This window comes from Electrophorus electricus, chromosome 12, assembly GCF_041902795.1.
Source record: "Electrophorus electricus isolate QZ-2024a chromosome 12, ASM4190279v1, whole genome shotgun sequence".
Lineage (NCBI taxonomy): Eukaryota > Metazoa > Chordata > Actinopteri > Gymnotiformes > Gymnotidae > Electrophorus > Electrophorus electricus.
The window spans coordinates 10,374,681-10,399,477 of record NC_137508.1 but is presented as its reverse complement, the minus strand read 5'-3'; the positions used below and the strand labels follow the sequence as shown (position 1 = coordinate 10,399,477).

Here is a 24,797-nt window from a genome sequence, read left to right as displayed (position 1 = left end):
AATAGTTAATATGTTTATTAGACTTTCTAAAAAACATTTGTCCATAATGAGACTGTTGTTCCTCACCCTACAAAAACATTATTATTATTATTATTATTATTATTATTATTATTATTATAAATCTGTAAATAAATTAGCATAATAGACATGTTTGTGCTGGGATAAAAACAGTTGCAACAGAACCTAATTTGGACCAAGTCAAAATGCAATTTAAAAACATCTCTTTATAGAAAGACAACCAACAACACAAAACTTGTTAAAAAACAAAAACAAAAACAACACCCCCCCCACAAACATTTGCAGTGAGCCTGCCTTTAATGCAGCTTTTAAATGTAAAGGACAAACAGACCAAATAAGTTTGAGTTTTGAATTCTGCCATTATGCCGCACTTTTCTCAATGCAATTAGTTTACAGTGAACCTGAAATTAAGAACATTCAGCTCTAACCACAGACAACGCATCTGATTAATTTTCAAATATAGTGATTGTAAGTACAGTAAGCTTGTAAGATTATAAATAATTGCAGAGTTACAGAAAAAATATACTAAAAGACTTCTGAATATCCCAGCAACTAGTCATCCCCGCCTCTTAGTTTTATGTATGACATTGGTTTTGTATTCACTCATTAATTTTTTTTGCTCTGTGCGAGTTGGAGATTATAATTAATTTTTTTTTTGTACTGTGAAATATGAATTAACATCCATCTCTCAGCAAGCACTTGGAAGACCTACTATCATTTAGCCTTTGGTTGGTCAATGCCCTTGTGTTCTGGTACATGTCTGTAGGAGCAACGATTATTCTTAATACAGCCTGCTGTCCTCCAGAATTGGCACTCCTCAGGCAGTTTACTGCACAACAAAGTACATTTTTAAAGATATTTTACATTTTAATAGCACATTCATTCAACAAAGCCTACTTACACAAGATTCACTGAATTCTAGACCATGCACAACTGATCACAATATACTCACCTAACCTTCCCTGTATTAGTTGATGCAGTTGTAGATACTCCAAGATGTGGGTGGATTCTGTCAGGGTAACGCACCACAAGACAAGTCCCTGCAAAAGTGTAACCCTACAATCCACAAGCATATGTACAGTCACTTGAAGCACACAGAAATATACCCTGTACACTCACATCATGATCCTCTGCACCATACTAGGGACAAGCATCTGTCAGTAGTTGAAATCTTGTCAATATAAAATGACCTGCAGGATGCAGAGTTTAACAAGATACACTCACAGTACATATGGTTAAGCATCATTATTGTGGGGGAGATGTGCTCTTCACTTGCAACAAAATGATATCTTTTGGATCAAAAGTATAAAACAATCAAAACATTTAATGAAATATCACTAATTGGAATATCAATGCATGAAACAAAATTAAAATTGCTTAAAATATAGCTTTAAATTTTTCTTTACTATTCTAACTTTTTTCTCTGCATAAAATTTCCTCCTGATCAATAAAGTTCTATTTGTAAAATGCTTACTGCATATATGTGTACTATAAACAGCTATATGTATATGTAAACTGTATTCTGTTTCCATTCTATTTCTCTTGCACTTATACTTTTTTCCCCACCAAGGAATTCTCATTATTGCTTAAACAGAACGTTTTTCATTGAGTAGTATTGTATAAAAAATTAATAAATAATTTTAAAAAGCTAAGGCTTTTAAAGACATTTTGTAAACCCATTATGTCTGCACCATAAAACTTTCCTCATCGCCATGTCTGCCAGATGTCATATATTATATAGTAGTGCTTCATAATCAAATATGATCAAGCAAACACACAACTACACACTTACATGCATGTCTCGGATTGCTTTAGCAGAGTCTTCTTTGTTTGTGTAGTTGACAAAAGCACAGTGTTTTTCTGACAGTACTTTTACATGGCAGACTGGTCCAATTCTGTGTTTAATTACAAAATGCACACACACTCAAATATTTTAAACATCATTTGACAGACTATCTTACAGAATCATAAGGATGTTTCACATACATCTTTTACCATTCTCAGACTCTTTTATAATGTTTTGTAGATTATTCAGATAGTTAAGTGCACTAAAATAACTGCACTTTTAGAGGGACCACAAAAGCAGAAACAGACCTCTCTTTTATGTGAATTTAGAAAATACAAATTGTATAGACTGATGATTTATCAGGTTCAGAATTTAAAACCACTTCATCTTTTAAAACATTTGTAATGCCAAGTTATTATCAATCAATAAAACTAGTTGCTTAAGAAAGCACAGAAACAAAGACTGAGAAAGCTAACGCACCTTCTAAAGAGCTCAGTGATCATTGAATTTGTTATGCCAGGTACTAGATTCCCAACCCAGATGGGAAACAACCCTCTAGTAGGAGAACACAGACATATGCATCTTAGAGCCCATGTACATACAGAAAGGATAATTTTATACATGCATGAACATATTAGATTGAGCAAATTCTTACGAAGATGATGGCGTGACCACAGAGCTGGATCTAGGCTGGTTCTGAGGGACTGCTCTGAGTGGGACTTTATGAGATTGAGGATTTTTCTCTAGCTTTACCCATTCCTCTTCATCATGCTCTTCACAGTGCATAGGGGCAGCTGCTATACTACCTATAGAAAAAGACAGGACATAAAAAGTGAAGGCACGGCTGAAGTATGAGCCAGGCTGATTCAGGAAGACCTCTGAGTGTAAGCAGGCGTTGCTTTACCCTCCATCCCTGAGAGTGCTTCTAAAGCTTTTTCTACAGTTCCATGTATGATCAAAGCATTTGAACTCTGCTCTCGAGAGAAGCCCATGTCCTGTAGATAACACAGAATAACAAGCATTTTAAAGACATGCAAAACAGTGATCCTGGGAATGTGTATGTGTGTATGTGTGTGTATGTGTGTGTGTATATATATATATATATATATATATATATATAATTTTAAAAAGAGACATTCAATAGGCCTGCACAGAGGTGTGGACCATCTGTGTACCACGGAAGCACCTTTTTAAAAATCTTGATGTTTTTTTAGATGTATATGCACTTTATTTAAGTTAGATGTCTTCTATAATGTGAAGACCCATCATACTGTGCACTACCTAATTACAAAAAACACAGTCTTACCATTAACCACATTATTTGTGCCAACATCAGTTCCTGAGCTGCCTCTGTACAAGAGCTGTTCAACTTTAAAATTTCCTTATAGGTCAGACAAGCCTCATTATACCTCTAAGAGAGGAAAAGAGAAACATTTGTGATGTCTGCAGAAAAATCAAAATGTATGTTTTTATGTACAAATTTTCTTCAGTGACAGAGGTTACAACTGGCACATTAACAGTACCTTAAGTCCAACCAATGCTTTGCCTTTCCTAAAGAGTCCTTTAATAAATGTAGAGTTCAACTGAACAGCAACAACAGCATCTGTTAAAGCCTTCTCATACTGTTGCATCCTCTCATAACAGAAGGAGCGATTCCCAAAAAACCTGTCAAGAACACACCCCAAAGCACAGTTTATGTGAACTAGTTTGTGGAGATGACACTGAACAGCTCTTTCGTCATAAACTGTCCCTAACAGATAATGTAAAAAATGTAAGTGTAAGGCATATAATGTATATTGTATACAGTATAGATTGGTTGTACTGTGCTGCACTCAATAATGTTAAAACTGCTGCAGATTAGCATATAATAAAGTGCATTTTTTTGTAGTCTTCCTTTTGCTGTAGTGAGTGACCTTCTACTTTGCACATCTGATCATCGCGTTCATCTCCATGAGTGTAGGTCAGGATAAACAAAGACACTTTAGGTCATGTGGTTCAAAATGTACCAGGCAAAAGACGAGAGCATTAAAATGTGTGTTTCAGCATGCCCCTGTGATGCCTAAGGTACATGGAAGACACCTGAGCCTTTACTGTAATAAACTTTTGCGATAACCAAAAGCTCAGGGCCACAGCGACTCAAGACCCAATGGAATAGAATCCAAAAAACACTTACTTATGCTCTTTAGGATTGTGTTTTATAGCCTCAGTAAAATACTTCACAGCCATATTAAAATTTCCACTGTCAGCATATGCATTACCCATCACTGCAAGAAAAAAGATGATTACCAGTAATTATTGCACATCTAGCCCCTAATCCAGAACATTAAGGTGAAATACACACCTGCCAGCTCCATGCTCTTTGTTACAAAATCATTTCCTGCCTCCTCAGACCCCTCCTCCTCCACCTCCTTCTGTGGTTTGAGAAATAATACAGACACTAATTCAGTTTTCCTAGTCTTTTAACGAGGACGATATCTATTATCAATTCCAGCAAGGAATTTTAATATGTTGTTTTACAAATTTTAAGCATTTCACCAAATTACAATTCATATAAAGGATGTTTTCCACTGAAAAAGAAAAGAAGGTAAGACTCCTGCAATGTTTGGCCTGATCTGATGAAATCAGGTGACAATTCATTCACTACAAAAACTAGGAGGGAAGCCTCTGACCACTTGAAAAGTCCAAAATAAGTCCAAAACAGTTGCCCTGACAACAGCACATATTGACCTTTATCGGCCACATTCAGACTAAGATTAGTCTCATATTTTTAATAGGACCTCCAATGATGAATCACCAATGGAATTACATATACTCCAAGACTATGCCTAAATCAGTGTCCAGGAATCCAGGCCTACATGGTCATTGTACACCTCCCTGGTTTATTTTGCAGACCTTATTATGAGGCTGCACTGCACTTTTCTGTTGTCCTGTTTGTTGTTTGGCGTTCTCAGCTTTTTTGTCCTTCCTCTCAAATGTGGGTTTCTGCTTGAGTTTGCGTTTGGCAATGGCAGCTGCATTTGTCACAAAGCAACTGTTTAGATCCAGCTCCTGAAACACACATGTTGCATTGTTCTCATCATAAGCTTCACAAGTATATACAAAACAGAAAAAGCAAATAAACAAAAATGGATTTACACCTAATGATTCAATACTTAGAACAAAAGCAAACCTCTCGTTCATCAGCTACATTCTCTTGATCATCTTCATCTTCATCATTGCTGTCGCTGCTCACAACTGTACTGTTATTTGACTTAATCTCATTTTCACACTCTCTTTCTGCAGGTTTAGATTTCACAGGAGTAGGATTAACCTATTAAAAAAACATGAGACAAACATCTAAAAGCTATATTTTGTAATGGCTCCCACAGTTGCAGTATTAACTCATTGTCATGCTTTTAAAACCAAATACCTTGTAGTGCTTAAATAAAACGGGTGTTAAATAGAAGTTGTGTTGTTTATTAGATTGTTATGGACCATACACATTAAGTTACCTGTTTGTTTCCAGTTTTATCTGCATTTTCCTTTTCTAACTTCTCCCTCTGACGTCTCTCCCGTTGCCTCTGAGTGCCAAAACAAAAAAACAAAAAAACAAAACCCAACAACAAAAAACCACTTCAGTTCTGGAATTCAGGGGTTCATTGTATATGCAGTGTCATGTATAAAACTTGACACTACCATCTTCTTCTGTTTTTTCTTCTCTGATTTTTTCTTCAGTTTTTCCTCTTCATCTATCAGTTCTTTAGCATTTTTGGCAGCCTCCTAAAAGTATGCAAAACATTTAATATGTAACTGCCTTTTAAGGGCTACACAGTTATGATAAGGGAATTGCACCAATGCCAAACTAACCTCTGGTGTTATGCGTTTGGTTGTTTTAAAGCAAGGCAGTCCAGGCAGCGGTTTTGGAAACCCACTATTCAGGAAGTGTGGAGCAAAACCACAGTATCTATTGTTTTGTCTTGGATATTCGTCATCATCATCAGACCAATCCACATATTCTACGAATTCAGTTGGGTAGTTATCTAGACCTAAAACACAAACATTTAATTTTGAAGAATGAAAACCTTCAGACCAATATGCAATAAAATGCTATCCTTGGTTTAGAAATAAAAATCTCCTACTCAGTGTGAATTTTCACCCTTCTGGATAACAGTTGCAAAACTTATGACAGGAGCATATTGCCAATTACAGGTTGTAAAATGTAAAAGTGATTGCAACCCTTCAAACTGCCCTGTGCTCCTACTTCTAAAGTTTTACACTTTTGCTACCCTCTACCAAAAAAGCACAAATTAAAGCCAATATACTAATATCTGTCCAATGTAGGGGTCTATCCTCCATCCTCCAAGGTACAATACAGGTACTCATGATCATTATAACAAACACTTGAGGTTATAAAAAGTGTGTTTACAGGGAAAATATGCCTAACATTGCATTAGACATATTAATAAGATAAAACATAAAAGGAGTATAGAGATTCTGTGTTCTTTCAGAATTATTTGCGTACAGGGCAGAGGCCTCTGTAGAGGCCTATGCAGGCTTCAGCAAAGGATCCTGGGAAGGCTTTTGTGGACCTCGGGGTAAGATATATCACCTCTCCACCATGCTTAGGACTGTATAGAAAAACAATCTTCTTTAAGACAAGGTTAAGAGAAGTCTTTTCTTGGAATGCGGTGGTAACGTGTTCCAACTGGTGTGGGTGTTGAATATCAGTTTGCATATGTTGACTAATGTATGGTTTGGATGTAATGGTGGCGAATGCAAACACTAGTATGTAAAAAAGGTGGGGTGAATACATGATCACTTTTGACAAATGTATAAAAATGTGGGTTCTTTGTTTGATTGTTAGACATTCCCCAGAGGGTGCCTCAATAATGTTTGTTACTGTTAACCTGCAATAAAGGACAGGACCAGCTATTCTCTTTAACTAATTATGAAGTCTACGTCTTCATTTTATATTTGAATGTTTAACCTTAAGACTAGCTGACGGGGATTTAGGAACGACACACTCCCTACCAGTAACCCTGCAATGACCATGCAGCCAGTTTCCACAAGCAAGTGCATTTCAAAACCGGTGCCAGAATACAATCACTTTGTTTTTCACATATTCACCTAGAAATGTTCTGCAATATTGGAGTGGTATAACCCATTAGAAGCACAACATCTTAACTGCTAGTATCTGAGAGTCCCATTGCCTTTCTAAACATCAACACCTCTAGAGATATAAATAACCCCACACCCATTCAATACTCCAGAATTTTCATATCAGTAAACCTGTTCAAGACACATATCAGAACAACTCTACAAATATGTACAAAGATAAGATTCAGAACTCTCTTTTAGTATATGACGACATCAATGGGTTAAAATGCATGAAAATTACAAATTGTGGTAATAAAAGAGAAAAAGAAAGGAAAATCTTACTGCTCAGGGCATCCAATAGCCCTAGATTGCATCCTGTCATTCGCCCACTGATGAAGTCAACCATTGCATCCTATAAAAGAGTGCATTATTAAAGACAAAACTTACATGAAGATTACATTAGTGGGCTAAATCTGACGTACAAATCAGGTTAACATTAAGAAAACAAAACAGTATCAGTGAGGAAAAAGCATTGTATAATTATATATTACAACAAAAACTTAATTTGATTTTAATTACCATAAATTTGGGAGTTGTAAGGTAATAGAGTGTTTACAGGAAAAAAAATTAACAACATAAAACAAAGGATCATAGAGAATCTGTATCCTTATAAAATGATCTGTGTACAAAGCAGAAGCCTCTGTAGAGGTCTCTGCAAAGGATTCTGGGAAAGCCTCTGCAGACCATTGTAAGGCACATTACCTCTCCACCAGGTACAGAATAGTAAAGAAATACAACCCTATCTTGCAGATGTATGATGAAGTCATTTTTTACAAAAGAGAAGTCTTCTCTTGGAATGTAAGCTCCAACTGGTGTAGGTATTGAATATCAGTATGAGTCGGATATAATGGTGGAGATTTGAAACACTAGTATGTAAAAGAAGGTGGGGCTATTACATTATTACTCCTGAAAACTGTATAAAAATGTGTTTTTTTTGTGTGTGTGATTGTCAGACAATAATGCTTGTTAACACGATCTGCAATAAAGAATGGGACCAGCTATTTTCTTCAACTAATTGAGACAATAAACTGTTTTGGGGTAAGCCAAATATTATTCTATATTTTCATAAGGCAGTCTGTGATCTTATTATAGTGGGCTTTGAGGGTCACTGTAACAGGTACAGAGTGGTGCAAGACTGTGTTTGAAAGCATGGAGATTTATAAATGTTTCTGTGGGTATCTTAAGGTCATGGTATAGAGAGCTTCAAGCCCACTGAGCAGGAGCAAAACAGATTATTCTGGTTTGACCTAGCAACGGATACCAGGTTGTACAAGAAATATTGTTATCAATAGTAGAAGGCCATATGAGATCATACTTTAAAAAAAAGAAGAGAGAATGCCCTAGTTTGGATTTAATGGTACCAAACTCTAACTGGCATAAGTATTGAATATCGTTCTGCATAATGGTAATAACGCATGATTTGGACATAATGGTGGAAACTTCAAAGGTCAATATGTAAAAAGATGCGCAAATTATGTAATCGCTTGTAATCATCAACTTGCAATAAACAACTGGATCTACTGTTCTCTTTAACTAATTCTTGAGTCTGCATCTTTGACATCTGAAATTATAACTTTGAAATCAGCTAACTGGGGATATACGTACAACATAATTCTCAAGTCTACATTTTTAATCTTGAATGAAATAGAAATTATTAAAACAGCATATAGACAAATTTATGAACGACAGTTGTCGTGGAAAAACAATACTCAAAACTGGTTTCCTGTAAACAAACAAGTGAGCCAAGGCAAATACGTTCACTGAGTAGTCATTCTGTATGGCCACTTCATACGAATACACAGTGAATGCCCTAAGCACCAAGTATCTTCGAGGTTACAACCAGAATTCAACTACTTATACATAACCGTGTTACCATAAACTATATAACTGGTTAATAAGTGAGTACAATAATTGGATTAATATGTCTTCTTAGCTTTCTTTGTTAATTCAGATATCATCATCTTTCATATGGGTATGAGCATAAAAGTAGGTACAATGATAGGGCTGTACCCCAATACAAACTTAAACATGTCTTGGGACTTTCTGGTATGTATATTTATACTTATATTGAATGAGTTCTATCTAGATGATCCAGATAAATTCTAACCCTAACCCTTCTAGGTTCACATGTAGCATTCTTCATAAAACCCCTCTCTTTGCCCTCACAAACCAATCATAAATCCGTCCACCACCAGTCCTTTTTTGTTCTTCCTTTTATTTATTGATTTATTTAGCTATTTATTTATTTATTTATTTAAAACTGTCTCCTAATGCAATAACCCCCTTCATCATATGTACTGAACAAAGGCATGTGATCAAAGTAGAGAGATTGAGGTAATAAAATGATATTGTAAGCAGAAAATTAAGGATGGTCTGGAATAAACCAGTTTCATGCAGGAAAGGCCTCTGTAGGCTTCAGCGTAAATCCTCAGTAGGCCTCTTTGACTGGCCTCTAGGGGCTTGGGTTGAGGGGGGAGCCTGGGTTCAAGGACGGGACATCCTGGCCAAGTACCGGAAGAAACAATATGGACATCACCGGAAGAACCAATATGGGCATAGAATATGGAACCGGATTGCCTTTTTAAAAATAGAAGTAGTTCAGGTTGAACATAATGGTACCAAGAACTGGTTGGAAAAGGATTGTCTATCAATTTGCATACACTGAATAATGTATGGTTTGGACACAATAGTGGAACCTGGACAAGTATTATGAAAAAATAAAAATGGTTATGTAAGTGTCCTTGAAGAAAATGTATAAAAAGTGTGCCCACCTGAGACTGTTAGACATTCTCCAGACAATGCCTCATTTGTAACATTAAGCTCAGAATTAAGACAGGACCAGCTATGCTCTTAAATTAATTCCAGAGTCTGCATCTTTATTTCTGTTTAGTGTGTATTGAGTAAACAGTCTTGAACTTAGGAAGATCTAGGAACAAGATACAGAATGAGTACTCCAAATGTTTCTAACAAACATTATAAACCAATGTATTACACCCATTTGTTAACTAAAGGGGGGGGGGGGGGGGGGGGGATTTCATACTTCATATTTCAATATATATAATGGAGTTGCTAAATTCCCCAGTTTGCCATCTTAAAAGTTAGAAAAACTAAAAAAAAAAAGAGATGCAGGCACAATAATTAGCTGGAGAGAAAAGCAGGTCATGTTCTTTATTTCAAGTTAAAGATCACATGCATTAGAGGCACCCTCTGGACAATGTCTGAGTCACACAAAGGCACTCCAATTTTTATGGTTTTTAGGTGCATTCCAATCTTTGAAGTTAACAGCATTATGTCCAAAATTTTCATTATGTCAACTGAAGTTTGACACTATTATATTCCAATGAAAGCTATACCCTTTTTGCCCTACTACAATTGATAAAGATTGTTTCCTGTACCACCTGGCACCTGATACAGGAATAAACCAGAATAAATCGCTTTACTCCTGCTCAATGGCCTTGAAGCTCTCTGCACTGTGCCCTCATATACCCACAGATGCATTATTAAAGATTCCATTTAAATGGATAAATCTTTATGCCTTCAAATACTCTTCTGTATCACTCTGCACCTGGTTCCCTATAGAGACCTTCAAAGACCACTACACTTGGGTCACAGGTCACTTTATGAGAATACAGGCTAATATTTAACTCAGTACTTTAACTCTCTTGCTTAAAAACATTTTATTACCTCAATAGGATAGTAAATAAATTAATATGAGCACATTTCCCACAGAGTCCATTTTGAAACCCCATAGCATGAAGCATATTATAATATTTCAGAGATGCTTACTATTTGGGTATGACATGCACTGAGCACTTTCCCCAAAGCGCTCAGTGCATGTCATACCCAAACAGTAAGCACCTCTGAAATTACAGTCAAACTTGACCTTATACTGTTATTTGGTAAGACTGTTATGCAAGATAGACTGACTCATTCTTAAACATGTATTGGGGCTTTCCTATGTATATTTACCTCAATCAAGATTTTTCCTTTCAGGGCTTACATGTAGTTTTTTTCCGTAGTAAACAAGCTCTTCTCTACTCATGACCTGGTCATGAAGCCATATACAACTATCCCCCATAGACATAAAATAAGTATTTAGATAATTTCTAACACACACACACACCTTATATGTATTTTGTTTAACTAAATTGCTAAATATTTCGTGTGTAAATGAGTATGATATTAACAGATGTTTCCCTCGCACAGAATAGACAACGTGATCAAATCTGCTTTAATCAAGGCATACTTACGTGTTTCTGGATGAGTCGTTGGTTTTCACGCATACGGAAGTAATCTGAGGACAAACAGGAAATATTTTTTCAAACATGTAAGAAACCCTATAGTTAACAAAAATAAGTTTTTGTGTCGTTGATGTCTAACGTTAGCCTTCAAAACTTGATAACGTTATTAGTTAGCTGGCGTCTAGCTAGACGTTTAGCTTCACATATCGCTAACCCTATCTTTAGTTAGCTAGCTAGCTATCAAATGTAGCTAGCCTATTGATCACGCGTAAATCGCAAGGGAAAGGAAAAACCTAGTTCCGATTATCATGACAGTTTAATACTGCATTTAGATTTATACCGCGGCCAGTCTTGAAATAATTCCAAAATTCTAGCTAGCTAGCGTTAACCTAATTAACTACGTATTTAGTACGCTAATAGCTAGCTAACCTAGCTAAAGTTTGGAAAAACTCATATAACGTAATCTGTCGACGAAAACACAGATACGTACCCGGTTCGAATACATGTCTTTTAGACATTCTCATTAATATTTTTTATGTGTGTATATATATAATATATATTAGTATTAGCTAGCTAGAGTCTAACTCAATCCTTCCTAACGTTTACATTATCTGAGTCCAGCGCACGTTTCCTCTTCATATTTGAACAGAAAACCGTACGCATGCGCCTTCATCTAAAAGACGCTGTACATATTTTCACTGCATCGAAACCAAGATACACAATCCACGCGATCATTTTCCCGTTATCGTGTTACTACCCAGTACTCTTCTGGACTGCTCGGGAAACACACCACTATTTCTTTACATTTCTTACTGACTCAACACCTCTGCACACATCATGCTCTTCAAGCCAAGGCATGTTAAAAACAGGCTCACAATTGAACCCAGGTTTTTGCCTTGTTCCCTTTAATATAACAGCATTTTCCTGGCATATACGTATTTATATATTTTAATATTTAATTTCAACATGATGCCAGCTAAGTCGTGTGTTCAAACATTAGTTTATGAGGATAGAAAAGTCAACATAAATACGCAATAATAGTTAACGGTTACTAGACTAATCGCCAGTTTAAATATATTAACTAGTTTTCAGCCATTGTTAGTTTTAACAAGACCGCTTTATAAATCACACCAAACTGTATTCTCGCACTGTCCACAAACAAATCCTTTGATTATTTATTTATTTTGACTTGTACTACTGTGAAGGTATTGCCCTCGTCATTCTTTCTACGTTTGAATTTACCGCGTGAAGTCGCGGGAAAATATGCAGCTATCTGACTGGACAAACAGACTTATTTTTGTTCCGCTATTCCCTCGACACCCAGATCCATTATGAGACGGTAAACTTTAATATAACCTTATGTAGATCGTTGTATTAAATATTTCAGTATCACGGATTCTACACCGATCTCCGTGAAACCGGGACTTTTTCTCCAGCAACATTTGCGCAAGCGTGGAAAAATATTATTCTCATAGAAACCATGACTAGCTAGTAGCTAGTGCTGCTAGCTAGCTAGCAAGAGAAATAACAATGGAGCTCCCAGTGCAAGGTGAAGATGCAGCCAGTGTTAACCGAGTGAGTGCGTCTTAATACAATACAATACAATACGTCATTATTTATTGAGTAGTTTAGAGAAGTTGTGTTGCCCTGACACCTGGATAACTAGCTAACTAACCAGCAACAGATGGTTATTTAAATAACTAGAATGGATATCTAGCGTTATGTAACCTAGCAGCAAGTGCGACCCCAAGATGAGAACTTAGCTACGATAGCTAGTAAACAAGTGTTTGCTAGATAATATAGATAGTAAAAACGTGTCAGAGAGCTGTTATTGGCCAGTGTTTACTAGCTGATTTTGCAACTAAATTCGTTTTTGGAAAATGTTACTTGCTAGCGTTAGCTAGCTACATAAGCGGCAGAAGCGATGATGGTGTATTGCAAATTAATCAGTCCGGTCCTAAAGGTTAATTGATTAGCCAGATAGGTTAGCTATGGTAACTAGCAGGCTCTATAACTGTAAAGTTAAACTACTTTTCATTAGTATGGGCATTGGATTAAAAATGGTAAAATCTCTGTAACGTTTTACAGCAGTTTTTAAATCAGCCTAAGTCATAGTTAGCCATTTCCTTTGTATACTCAGATCAAATTGACTAGTCACTGTTGTTCATGGTGAGCGTTCTGATTAATCACCAGCAAGCATGAACTGTATAACGGATCACTATGGTCTATATAGCTAGCTACCTAGGTATGCTAGCTATTGTTGATCAGCTACATACCAGCCTGTCTTTAATGATGGAAGATGGATTTTTTTTTTTTTGGATGTTTTTGGTTGTAGGTGGTGGAGTCATGGGACCAGCTACCTGAGCAGTCTTCTAGTTACTTTCTAGGGTCACTGGGACACCTGCCAACCTTGTCTGAGGCTGCTTGTCCACATATGGGGGCACATAGCCCTGAAAGACACTCAAGCACTCAGCTGGTAGCTGATGGATTTGAATCTTTACAGCTAGGTAAACACATATCTAACCATTATCAATAACAAAAATTACATTATCATCAAAAGCTTCTAAATAATTATTTTGAGGTATTTGTTCTTCATCTTGGCAGAGTTTCAGGACAGCCGTTTATCACCGACACTGACGCTGTTTCCCCAGGGGAAGCCCTTCATATTTTCTGAGTCCTCTCTCCTTCATCAGACAGATTCAGAATTTGTTCCCCTGAGGTACTATAGTCAGTGGAATAACTAAAATTCATATATAGTTTTTGTTCTTTTGAGTATATTAGAATATAATGTATACTTTTTGTTGTGTTTGTGCTAAGGGGGTCTCCTGATCTGTCCATCGCTTCTGAGAGGTGTCCTCAATTGTCACACATGCATGTAGATGGAGAGTCTGGCTTACCAAACACATCCCATGAACAGGCCTCGCTATCCCAGCATCCTTTAGGAGAGACTGCTGTCATTTCAAAGGATTATGATAGCTGCTGCTCACTTTCACAGCACAGCCTGTCACCTGAAAGCCATTACCAGGTAGCACAGGTTCATGATGAACCGGGGAGTGGACTGGAAAACAAGAGTGAGAGGCAGATGGAGCGAGAGGAGCACATGGATGCTGATTTGGATAGAGGAGAGACTGCTGTGTGCACTTTAAGTGGTGGTGCTCCTGCTTGCTCCTTGCTGGAGCTTGCTGGAGAAAAGGATGTTGGTATAGCCGGCAGTACTACAGTCTCTTCTGCCTCTGAAACTGCTCTTAGTCAGACTGGAGCTGTATTAAACCAACTAATTTCCCCCCAATGTCAGTCTGAAAATTATGTCCTTACCAATAAACAAGCTTCTAACAATGCCTGGGTGGAAGAACAGCAGTCCAGACCGGCTGGGAGTAGAGTGCAGCCACAAGGTCAGTCGTCTCAGATAAACACTGTAGGGAGAGTTACCATGTCATCTTCCCCTCATACATCTGTCATGTCAAACATTACTGTACACTCCTCAAGCATGCATCCAGATCACATTTTTGACCCTACTCAAAGAGTGCTCCAGTCTTACAGCCACAGTGATGGTACTGTCTCTACAATGGGCAATAGAAACCAAACTGGGAAAACAGACATTCCAAATGCACTGTGCGATACTCCAGCCAGTGGAGGTGTTGTGTGTGCAGCAGGGCTTCAGAGACCACGGTGGAGCCCTGGTAGTCAGACAGCAGCAGATGGCTCCTTTTTAACTTCTCAACCTGTATCTCAGTCCACACCTGCGGTGTTCACTGCAAGATCAACACCAGCCCTGACCCCACTCTCTCCTGTATATTCCTATCAGGACACTATGGCTAGTGCAGCCATGTCAGCACTTAGTTCAAACGGTAGCGCCAAACCGAGCCAGATGCTAGTACTGAACCTGAGCACCACAGACCGTAAAACTCTTCCTGGAGGTTCCTTGGACGCATTGCAGGCCCACACAAAGTCTCACATCCTCCCCTTTAATCGTGAGGTGCCATGTGACCAAGAAGCCCCTTCCACTGAACTAGATGAACCCTCCTCTTCCTGTGAGCGAATACCTCCTTATCCACACACCTTAGACACTCTCCCACCAGCCTCTGACGGGGAGCTTAAAAATCAGATGTCTATGCAGTCTGTAGGAAGAGTGTGTTCTCTTCCCAGCCTCAGCTACGTTCAGAAAGTTGATGCTTGGAAGGCTGGTCATGATCATTATGATCATGTGGCCTCGCAGGGGTTTGACGGTATACGTCCTCAGAAGAAAGTGCAGAACGCTGTGTCTGAAGCACAAAGCTGTATTTTGGCACAACAAAGTGCCCAGTATCAGAGTGAGACAGTGTCAGCATCCAACATCAGTACTGAGGACTCTCAGACAGGTGTCGGCTCATCTAGGTGTGGAGATGTGGTGGAGGCAGGAGGAGGTGCGGGACCTGCTTCAGCTTCTCCACTTGTCTTCTCCCACTCTTCTCTGAGCACAGTTGTCACTTCCATCCAGCAGGATGGAGCTCAGCACAATCTACCATTTCAGCTGGCACACTCCAACGACATCTCTCCAGGTTTGGGCTCAGCTGGGGCAGAACTGGCACGGCTCACAGGCGGAGCAAGTGAACTGAGCCTGTCTTACGGGTCGGCAGCAGGCCCTGTAAAGCCCTCTCCTTTTTTCGGTCCAGATACATTCAGCAACTTGTCCCCAAACCCTAACATGAGCAGCACACTTTCTAGCTCTCGGGGCAGTTACCATTGTGAGCAGAATTTGGGGGCGTCAGTGGATGCAGCTTCTTCTGTCATCAGTCTAGAAGTGGACAACTATGCCCCCTATTGGACTTCCAGACCTAGCTCCCCACCACAAGCATTTGAGCTGAACATCGACGACAGGATTCCTGTAAGTTTAAAAACCGAGATTGCAAAGCCTTGACCTTTAACTTTTTTTAAAGGATGTATTTGACTTTAAAAAAATTTAGATTTTATGAGTTTCAATTTGATGACAGTTTATTATTCTGTAGCTATACCTTCATAACTTGGGGATTGATCAGTCTCCTTCAACAATCCTAAATCCATTTGCTCTTCGTGGACCCATCAGAGAACCTGAGTTTTCTCCTACTGATTTGTGTACAATCAAAGGCTCAGTAGGAACATCCACCAAGAGCGCACAACCATCTGAAGGTAAACAATCCATTATGACGTGTCCTTACATAGCTATAAGTTGCCTTTAATCAAAATGTTTTTTCTTAGGAGACCCATGAGTTTAGTGATTTAGTTCAATTTTGTGGGCTGTGAGCTGCTCTGTCCTAAGTGTAATTTTTTATCCTGGTGTAGGGGTCAATGTTGGTTTTTTTGTTTGTTTGTTTTTTCCCAGGGCTGCTGATGATTATTAGTAATCAAGGACTCCCAATAATCCATATTTGGGCCTGATGTTCAGTTACCATAAATTTCATATTTGTATTGTGAATATTTACAACAAAGCAATTCTTACTCATGTCTCACCTTAAATGAACACAATGTTTAATATTAGAACATAAAGAAGTGCTTTGAGCTGTATACAATATAAAGATTGTAAAAATTGTAAATTAAAAACTTTTTAAATTAATCTTTGAATAGATAATACTAAATAACTTGAAATGGAAAAGTCCAGTAAAATGAGAAATGGAACAAATTCCAATCTCCAGTATCTTTTCAATAGTCCCACTTGAGCAACACTCACACATGCAAAAACAAGTAGTTAGATGTGTTGAATGTATTAGACTGATTGCTTCTTGAACATGTGCTGCATGATTCAATGGAAATGGGCTGTTTAGCCTAAGGCAAGTGGTTAAATCTTTGGATGCAGCATGTTAGTAGCCGTGTGTACTTTTAACGAAGAAAAATCAAAATGAAAATGATGAGACATTTTGTATAAATGAGTTATTAAATGTAAAACATTCAGTTATGGTTTTACAAATAATTATTTTACAAACAACTCATTCAGGTGTAATTAAATAATTCCCAGCACTGTGGTAAGTGGTGTCCTCTCCCTTTTTTTCAAATGTTTTTTGTTGTCAAAATGTATTATCATGTGCAGCCATTATTTAACATCATAGGCAGGAAAATGTAGTCTTGAATACATGGTGACTGCCTTTGTGCTTTAGTTGTATGACTTTGTAAAATACAGTGTGGGCAGTGTGTTTATGGTTAAAGTATTTTCTCATGTGTTCTGATGTCTTTTTCTATAATTACTTCTTGTTCTGCTGCTGTTCTATACAGGTGACAGTCCTCAGAAGGAGACTTTCTCTAGTTCTAGTATGCTCTCTACAGATTCCAGTGGTTCTTTAACACAGAGGCTTGCGGTTCAGAAACCAGACCGACCTGCTAGTCAGGGGAGTGTCAGGATGGTTCGTTCTCAGGCACACACTCCACCTGAACATCAAACTCCAACATGTCCATTCAGTGTTTCTCATGAATCTGACACACCCCAGCGGGAAGGCAGTTATGGCCAGCTAAGCTCAGTGAGTGTACTGCCTCATGAGGCCTTGTTGGAAGTCAAAGAAAGCAACTCATCTTTGGTAGGTTCTAGGACCCTACAGGAGATTAGGCATTTGCTTAGGCATGCAGGGAACCTGGTGTCTGGTCACTCTTCACTGGCTTCCTCACCTGGATCACACAGTTTCTCAGAGAGTGATGCCTCCTTCCTGTCACTTAGGCAGAATACACAGTTGTTCTATGATGACTCCTCTTTGTCAGTTGGTGGAAAGGTCTCCTTGCTGCTGGCTCGCTCTTCCTCAGACTCTGCTTTGAAGGAAAGCTCCTCATCCTCCTTTGGACTTCTTCAGCTGTCCAGTCAGACTGATCATATAACCACAGAGCCTTCCATGCCCTCTCAGAACACACAGGAAAATCATAAGTCACGTGACCTTCGTGTGGCCCCAAGAAGGGCAGAGCCTGAGGGCTGCAGTGCGGCAGACCCAGACAAGATGGGCCCATTGACCCTGACACTCGTGCAGGGGAATTCCCCTGCAGCATCAGAGGATCACCTGCATAGTCAGGAGAGTGCACAGAGTTCTGGGGTTAACTCACCTGAGAATAGCCCCACCCACAGCCCAACAGAGGTGGAGCTTGGTGTTTTGAGTGATGGCAGCAGTGAAGGTTCAATGGCTGCCAAGGTGGCTAAGCTTCTACAGAGTGAGTCACCGGTGTCTGTGATTACCAGCCGGCCAAGTACCTCTGACCCAGAGGAAAGCCGTGCTAGAGGTAACACTTTTGATCATTACAATGAGCAATACACAGCCAAGCCATTCTGTGAAAAAAATGAATGAAATTAGTAAATAACAATTTTTTTACAGAGTGGATCTTCATGAAGGCGTCTGGTCAAAAGTGTGAAGCCATAAAGCTTAATGCAGAAGATAGAAAGAGAATTGATGAGATCAAAAGAGAACTTCTGCTCTACACTAAGCACACCAAGGTACAATATGATCTTCAGACAAGGAAAAAACCAATGATAGAAGAAAAAAGTATTTTTCTTCAACTGAGAAGAAATTCCGGAAGTAGTTTGTTTCTTTAGCATTTGCATAAATAGGTAATCAGAGAGATTTTTTTTTTCCTCTTGGATGCTGGCAGACTGCTTTGTGGACAGTCCTGATAGTCAAAGGTAAAACTGTGTATGCAATGATTGTGTGTCAGAGTGATATTCTCTTGTACAGAAGAGCAGTTAACTGCAGTGTTCCTACCTCTTTGTCTGCATTCCCACTGACGTCCTTCTGTCTGAAACAAACTTACACAATCCTCTCTCTCTCTCTCTCTCTCTCTCTCTCTCTCTCTCTCTCTCTCTCTCTCTCTCTCTCTCTCTCTCTCTCTCTCTCTCTCTCTCTCTCTCTCTCTCTCTCTCTCTCTCTCTCTCTCTCTCAGTGGAGCTCAGACTCTGAAGGCAGTTCCCAGTCCAGCGTTCTCCCTCAGCCTGTGGTGGGCTCTGCAGCAATGCGCAGTGTGGAGACACAACTCTCTGAGCAGCTATGGAGAGCTAATCGGATCCCGCTGGACTCCACTGTTGAGCCACCCATAGCCTTGCAGGACGGCCTGGAAGCCAGGGTCCGTCAGATCGCCCTCAGGGAGGGCATCACTGGCCCCGCGCCACACACTTCCATCACTATAGCAACTATTCGACAAACACCCTCCCCCCAACATGAAACCCATTGTCTGCATGTGCACGATGACCTCGCAGGCACTGTCTCAGAGCAGGAGCGCAGCTGCAGCCCCACGCACACAGCCCTGAGATCAGCTGCCAATGAGGGTAGAGAGCAGGGCCTTGTTGGTAACGGAGGAACAGAGATGGAAAGGAAGGGGATAATGGTTGAGGACAAGAAGAGGAATAGTGAAGACAAACATCATGAGACTAAGAGGACTGATCCATCAGCAATTCAAGAGGTGGCTCTTAAAGATGTCCCCAGCAGGCAAGAGATGCCACCAAGTTTGGTGTTCAGTTCAGTTCCTTCTGATCCACCTCACATTTCCCACATCCACCTGACCATTTCACCTAAACCACAGCAAAGCACCAGCCAAAGACCTCAGTTACATGCTGTGGATGCATGCAATGAGCTGCAGACTGACACACGCATAAATCAGACAGACAGAATGTGCAGTCAGGACACCTTGAGAAGCTCTGGAACCTGTGCAGAAGAGTATGCCTCAGTGCCTAGTGAGATCAGCTCAAATAAAGGATCAAATACAGGCCAGGGCACGACCACAGGAACTGTTAGCAGCTATTCCCAGATCAGCTCCAGATACCGACAGACCTTTACTCCCCACACAAGACTGGCTGGGCCAGAGAGACTTCTGTCTGTTCACGCAGCACGTAAGCAGCAACATTTTAAGAACTCACATCATTGCTGTAGTTCTTTTCTATCTGTTTCTGTATTTCCTGTCAGTTGCTCAGGTGAATTTTTGTAGTAATGCCCTGCTTTTTGTGTACTTCCTGTAGCAGTTCCAACCCTGTTACCATATAAACCTCAAGGAAGTTCGGAGCTTTTCTACATGCCACAGACCGACGCAGAGCTCTCTCATTTTCGCTCTGATACCAGCATTGAGAGTTCCCACCCAGGTACAACAAAGAGCAATACCTCCTCATTGTTTAAACAGAATATTCTGAGGAACTTTGAGTTTGTGTTCTGGTTGCCAAGTCAGAGAGTTGGCTTTTTGGGCTGGTGTTCAAAGCACATCTTTGCCACTTAGAAGTCAAAGGTTTGAAGCCAGGCACAGACCATTGTTGTAACCTACCACAATGGCCAGGCTTGTGCTGTGTGCATTCCATGTACAAACCAGCTACGTGTGCTTTTTAAAATGTTTAATTTTAGTACTGCAGAGTGACACTTCAATTTTTACAACTAATGCTCCGGTAATTGTGGTAGTATTCTATGCTTTGGATAGCATGAGGAAAATAGTACACAAATCCTTACTTATTCGGTTTTGTCTTTTGTTCTTTGTTCTCTTGCATTCTCTGGCTTTCATTCTCACTCACACACTCTTTGACCCCTCCCCTTGCACTCCTGCATTATTCATAGTTGCATTTGTCTGAGAAAGATGAACCCAAGAATACATTACAGTCTAAACCGTATGGGGATGTACTGTCACTGGCATGTGTTGTTTTGGGCTCTGCTTTCCGTTTAGTGTTGCTCTCTCCTCCTAACTGTTTTTTTCTATAGGGTCCGATGACGCTGTGCCTCCTCGCTTCACCGCCGAGGTACTTGGCTCAAGAGAGATCGAGGACAGGAACATTACACCAAAGCATAAAGAAGGAATTTACAGCAAGAGGGTCAAAATGAAAAGAGGTGAGAAGGTGGTCTGTTTGTGGAATTATACATTTGAGTTAGCATGTATCTTTAATGAAATGAATGAACGGATTTTAACCCCCCTCTCTTGGACAGAATCCACTAGCCCTGGAAGAGGCCTTTGTATCTCTAAGACTTCAGCTTGTAATGAAAGCAACACTGTTACTGTTCATACTACCTCTGTTGGTTTTGACATGAACCAAGGGGCCATGGTTTGTGCAGAGGAGGAAGAGTTTGTTCCCTTGCACATGGAGGCTGACTACAGCACAGATGACCTTCACCACCGTAGCCTTATGGGACAAATGCAGAACTTGGCAGCAGATACACTCCCTATGTCTGTCAGGGAGGAGGAGCAGGGAGTGAAGACTCAAGACTGTGTAGTGGAGATTGGCAGCTCTCTTGACCAGTTGTGGCATCGTTTCAGTTTGCGGTCGAGCCTGCAGGAGGATTGGCCTGCTAATAAGGGAGAAGTGTCGCTACTGGAGAGACTGGAGCGCTTGTCCCGCCTCCTGCACAGCTCCTCCCCATTACGCATGACGGTCAAAGAGGCTTGTGGCCAGGAGGAGAGAAGCAAGAGCAGTAGGAGGGTACAGGAGCTGAGGCAGACAAAAGGACAAGAGGCTACCAGGAGAGGGGAAGAGGAAGAGAGAAGTAAAGGGAGAGTACTTCCAAAAACGTCATGTGAGGATGAGCCTTCCAGGACCAATCACACAATAGAGGAGGACGGGCAAGAGAATGCTTATCGGTGTCCTGCAGAGAGAGACGAGTCTACCAGTGTGTCTGCGGAGACAACCAGCAGCCAATCCACCATCAACACACAGCGTTTGCTCAGAGCTTTCGGACCGCACAGGGTTAGCAGTGGAGCATCAGAGGTCACTAGAGGTCAGACCAGTAGCAGCCTGCTCAGACTTTACAACACCATCAATAAGCAGAAACGAGAGCTCGGCTCTGGCATCTCGGAACATCCCCTCTCTGCCGCCACAGAGATCATCAGCACAGATGATTCCACGGTAAAGCAGCATACTAGAAATGTACATGTCAGGCCAGAAAGTTTCTTGAAAGTCCAAGCTATTTTGGCAACTGAGACCTGTCTTTCCTGTGGTATTAGTTTTTCACTACAACTTCATTTAGAGACCTGTTAGGAATGTAGTGCTTTTGTGGAAGGAATGTCTGATTTAAATATTGTATGATTAAGTTGCCTCCAAACATGACAGTTTTCTTCTTTGCTCTAGGCCGCTGTTGTGTACGTGTTCAATTGTGTGCTTGTCATTTCCCTCAGGCCTCATCTGGTCCTTTATCATCTTCAAAAACTCGTATACTCCACTCTCAAAGAGGCACCACACGCAGCTTTAGTGCCAAGAGGTCAAAGGTCAAACTGGTCAGCAAAGGAATACAAGCAGGTCAGTTAAAGAATTTCTCCTAAAGGAATATTGCAGTGTTTCTCAAGACTTGGGATGAGAGGGCTGAGATGAGACAGGCATAAGATGGATACAATAGAATGTTTTACCAAAGCTGTTATGTGGTTTTATTACATTTTTAAACACTGGACACACACAGTTGCAATCAGTCCCATTTACTTAAATGTTTCCTCAGCAAAGTTCTGGCACTTGATGTGTTATTTAATATAAAAAGCTTTTTCTTTGTATTAAGGAGCTGTACTTTCTGTTTCTCAGGCGACCTGGAAATTGTGGTAAATGGCACCCGCAGACACACACGGGATGTGGGCACTACCTTCCCCTCCCCAGGCAGTGGCAGAGAGACCAGGGTTCCTCTTCCAGAGCAGCAGGCCAGTATCCCTGGACCCGCAGTATCTAACACCGTCCCAATTCAGCCACACACCATGCTGAAGAGAGAGGGCCACAACAAGAGCAACCAGATCCGCTATCCAAACGGTTAGTTTGTGCAGGTGAGTTAAATATTGGATTCCTGCATCATGGTTCTCACTCCTGCTGACACCCTACTGCTGTTTTTCCTCTGTGTTTGTCAGGGGTCTCGTGGTTTGTATCTGCTAGCGAGCTGAAGCGGGCATCGCAGAAGGAGAATGAGCCCCAGGCCAAGGTTTTGTGGCCTGCAGGCCCTGCCTGGTTCGAGCCCTACAGCAGGACCCATCCCTGGAAAGATCCACTGAGGGACCCACTCAGAGAGAGGCACATTCAAGTGGAGCAAGAGAAGCCCCCTGAGCCCAAAGCCCTTGCAGAAACCAACAGTAGCAAGCCTTCTGCCCTGGTCCCTCTCTCTCTGCAGGTGGGCGCAGGTTTGCTTATATGTGAATATGTACATTGGCTTGTGGTGTTTTTTCTGGTGGTTCATGAGTGGATGTACCATATTCTACAGCATGTGTTTTGTGGCAAATGTTATGTGGCAAAAGTCTTTTAATTTTTTCTTGCCACGTAATAAAAGTAGCCTTTATGTGCAGGAAGCACTGGAGTTGCATCGGCCGGAGTTTGTTTCCCGTTCTCGAGAGCGGATGAAGAGGTTGTGCCTAGTGGTGGAGGAGAGGAAGATGCAGGCTGTCTTCAACCAAGAGAGAGATGAGCTCTTCAATCACCCTGCTCCCACCCAGCTCCCCACAGCAGGTTGGTGTGGACTCCTTCCCTTAACAGAGGGGATCTCGCACATCACTCTGCCATTTGTCACATGTTCACCTGGTTAATGCTTTTCTGCATGTGAGTAATCATCTCAGGAGATTCTTGCTTCCCTCTTCAGTTCCAGCTACTCTTCCCAGTAAGCGAGTCATTCCAGTGAGGGAGATGGTGCAGAGATCCAAGCGGTAAGCTCAGAATTGTTACTACTCCTTTAGCTTTGGTTATTTTCCACACTGTGTGAACATGATGCATTGTTTACTGTACCTGCTGTCCTGTGGCTTATCCTTGTGCTCAGTGGGGTAGAGGAGAAGGCACACACTTGGAGAAAAGATAGAATCAGGAGGTAGGTGTGGGGGGGGATACAGACACAGAGAGAGAAGTGTTCTGAGGGAAACGTGTCTATGTGGTGTGCATTCTGTTAGGTCAGATATAGTTAACTGGAGTAAAAGTGGACAAAGAAAGAAGGGGGAAAATGAGGGCAAACTCTTATCTGAGTATGTTACCCTTCAGGATTTATGCCCAACTCCCAGAAGTTCGAAAGAGGAGAGAGGAAGAGAGCAGGAAAGCAGAATATCGCACATACCGCCTCAATGCCCAGCTCTTTAACAAGGTGTTTATTTATTTTTTAAATACACACACTCACAATACTTATACATTTCACACATTTTTGTGATGTTACTCATAAAGCTCATGCTTTATTATGTTTTCTCCTACAGAAAGTTACCAACCATGTGCTGGGAAGAAGAGCACCTTGGCAGTAACCTCAGAATATATCAACCTGTGTCTTAAATGGCAAAGTTGCTTTTAATCTCTACAGCCTTATTATGATATAATGAATTAATTTGATCAATGTGAGCACTGATACCACTCTGGAGATGTGATGTTACATGTAAGGACAAAATTAATTTATAATAGTTTTACAATAGTTTTTTTTTCTTGTAATGTTTGTTTCTTTTAAATAAAACAATCTTTGGCAGCTGTTGGGTTTTGTTGTTTTTTGTCCCTATCAAAAGAAGTGGTAAGTTTGTTGATTTGATTGTGCATTATACAGTGTGCAGTGTATCTTGGGATTTTTGAAAGAGTATTCCACATTTAAATCTAGAGTCTTGCCATATCCCTGATATACCTAAATATTGATTACTCTTCTCAGGCATTTGTCTGCACTCGGTAGCTCTCTCAGGCAAATATTAAAAGTTACAGGAAGTCCCCTGGGTAACATTTTGTCTCTTTACCTCTAGTGTTTGCTATTGAGAGA

At 40.3% G+C, this 24,797-nt stretch overlaps 2 protein-coding genes across 4 annotated transcripts; one reads left to right on the top strand and one right to left on the bottom strand.

The window, feature by feature from the left end:
* Positions 1-11,846, bottom strand: si:dkey-33c12.4 (uncharacterized). Its single transcript, XM_035531434.2, has 18 exons — positions 11,672-11,846; positions 11,191-11,234; positions 7,223-7,292; positions 5,651-5,829; positions 5,480-5,563; positions 5,296-5,364; positions 4,974-5,114; positions 4,697-4,852; positions 4,146-4,215; positions 3,978-4,068; positions 3,328-3,469; positions 3,111-3,215; positions 2,709-2,799; positions 2,460-2,610; positions 2,285-2,359; positions 1,811-1,913; positions 971-1,074; positions 1-847 (listed from the first exon to the last, which is right to left on the bottom strand). The coding sequence occupies exons 1-18, from the start codon at positions 11,703-11,705 to the stop codon at positions 733-735; spliced, it is 1,824 nt and encodes a 607-aa protein (XP_035387327.1). The 5' UTR covers positions 11,706-11,846; the 3' UTR covers positions 1-732.
* Positions 11,145-24,518, top strand: alms1 (ALMS1 centrosome and basal body associated protein). Of its 3 annotated transcripts, none has more exons than XM_081724426.1 (18): positions 11,145-11,267; positions 13,517-13,688; positions 13,786-13,900; positions 13,999-16,045; positions 16,167-16,326; positions 17,404-18,387; positions 18,480-18,598; positions 19,042-19,984; positions 20,111-20,230; positions 20,832-20,957; positions 21,054-21,967; positions 22,237-22,357; positions 22,631-22,849; positions 22,945-23,201; positions 23,374-23,533; positions 23,664-23,727; positions 24,053-24,152; positions 24,259-24,518. In XM_081724426.1, the coding sequence occupies exons 2-18, from the start codon at positions 13,616-13,618 to the stop codon at positions 24,301-24,303; spliced, it is 6,567 nt and encodes a 2,188-aa protein (XP_081580552.1). In that variant the 5' UTR covers positions 11,145-11,267; positions 13,517-13,615; the 3' UTR covers positions 24,304-24,518. The 3 variants fall into 3 exon arrangements, with proteins under 3 accessions (XP_081580552.1, XP_026879311.3, XP_081580551.1); XM_027023510.3 differs by lacking the exon at positions 11,145-11,267 and adding an exon at positions 12,044-12,756; XM_081724425.1 differs by lacking the exons at positions 11,145-11,267; positions 24,053-24,152; positions 24,259-24,518 and adding exons at positions 12,044-12,756; positions 23,838-24,046.
* Positions 24,519-24,797: the final 279 nt, after the last annotated feature.

Bases quoted from the DNA above. Each gene is read 5' to 3' on its own strand.
- alms1 (XM_027023510.3), top strand. From the start codon at position 12,712: ATGGAGCTCCCAGTGCAAGGTGAAGATGCAGCCAGTGTTAACCGA. The intron at 20,231-20,831 runs GTACAACAAAGA...TTTTTTCTATAG, and splicing joins CATTGAGAGTTCCCACCCAG to GGTCCGATGACGCTGTGCCT. The intron at 23,728-24,052 runs GTAAGCTCAGAA...GTTACCCTTCAG, and splicing joins ATGGTGCAGAGATCCAAGCG to GATTTATGCCCAACTCCCAG.
- si:dkey-33c12.4 (XM_035531434.2), bottom strand. From the start codon at position 11,705: ATGAGAATGTCTAAAAGACATGTATTCGAACCGG. The intron at 5,564-5,650 runs GTTAGTTTGGCA...GCATACTTTTAG, and splicing joins CCAAACGCATAACACCAGAG to GAGGCTGCCAAAAATGCTAA. The intron at 848-970 runs GTGAGTATATTG...TTTGTTGTGCAG, and splicing joins ACTAATACAGGGAAGGTTAG to TAAACTGCCTGAGGAGTGCC.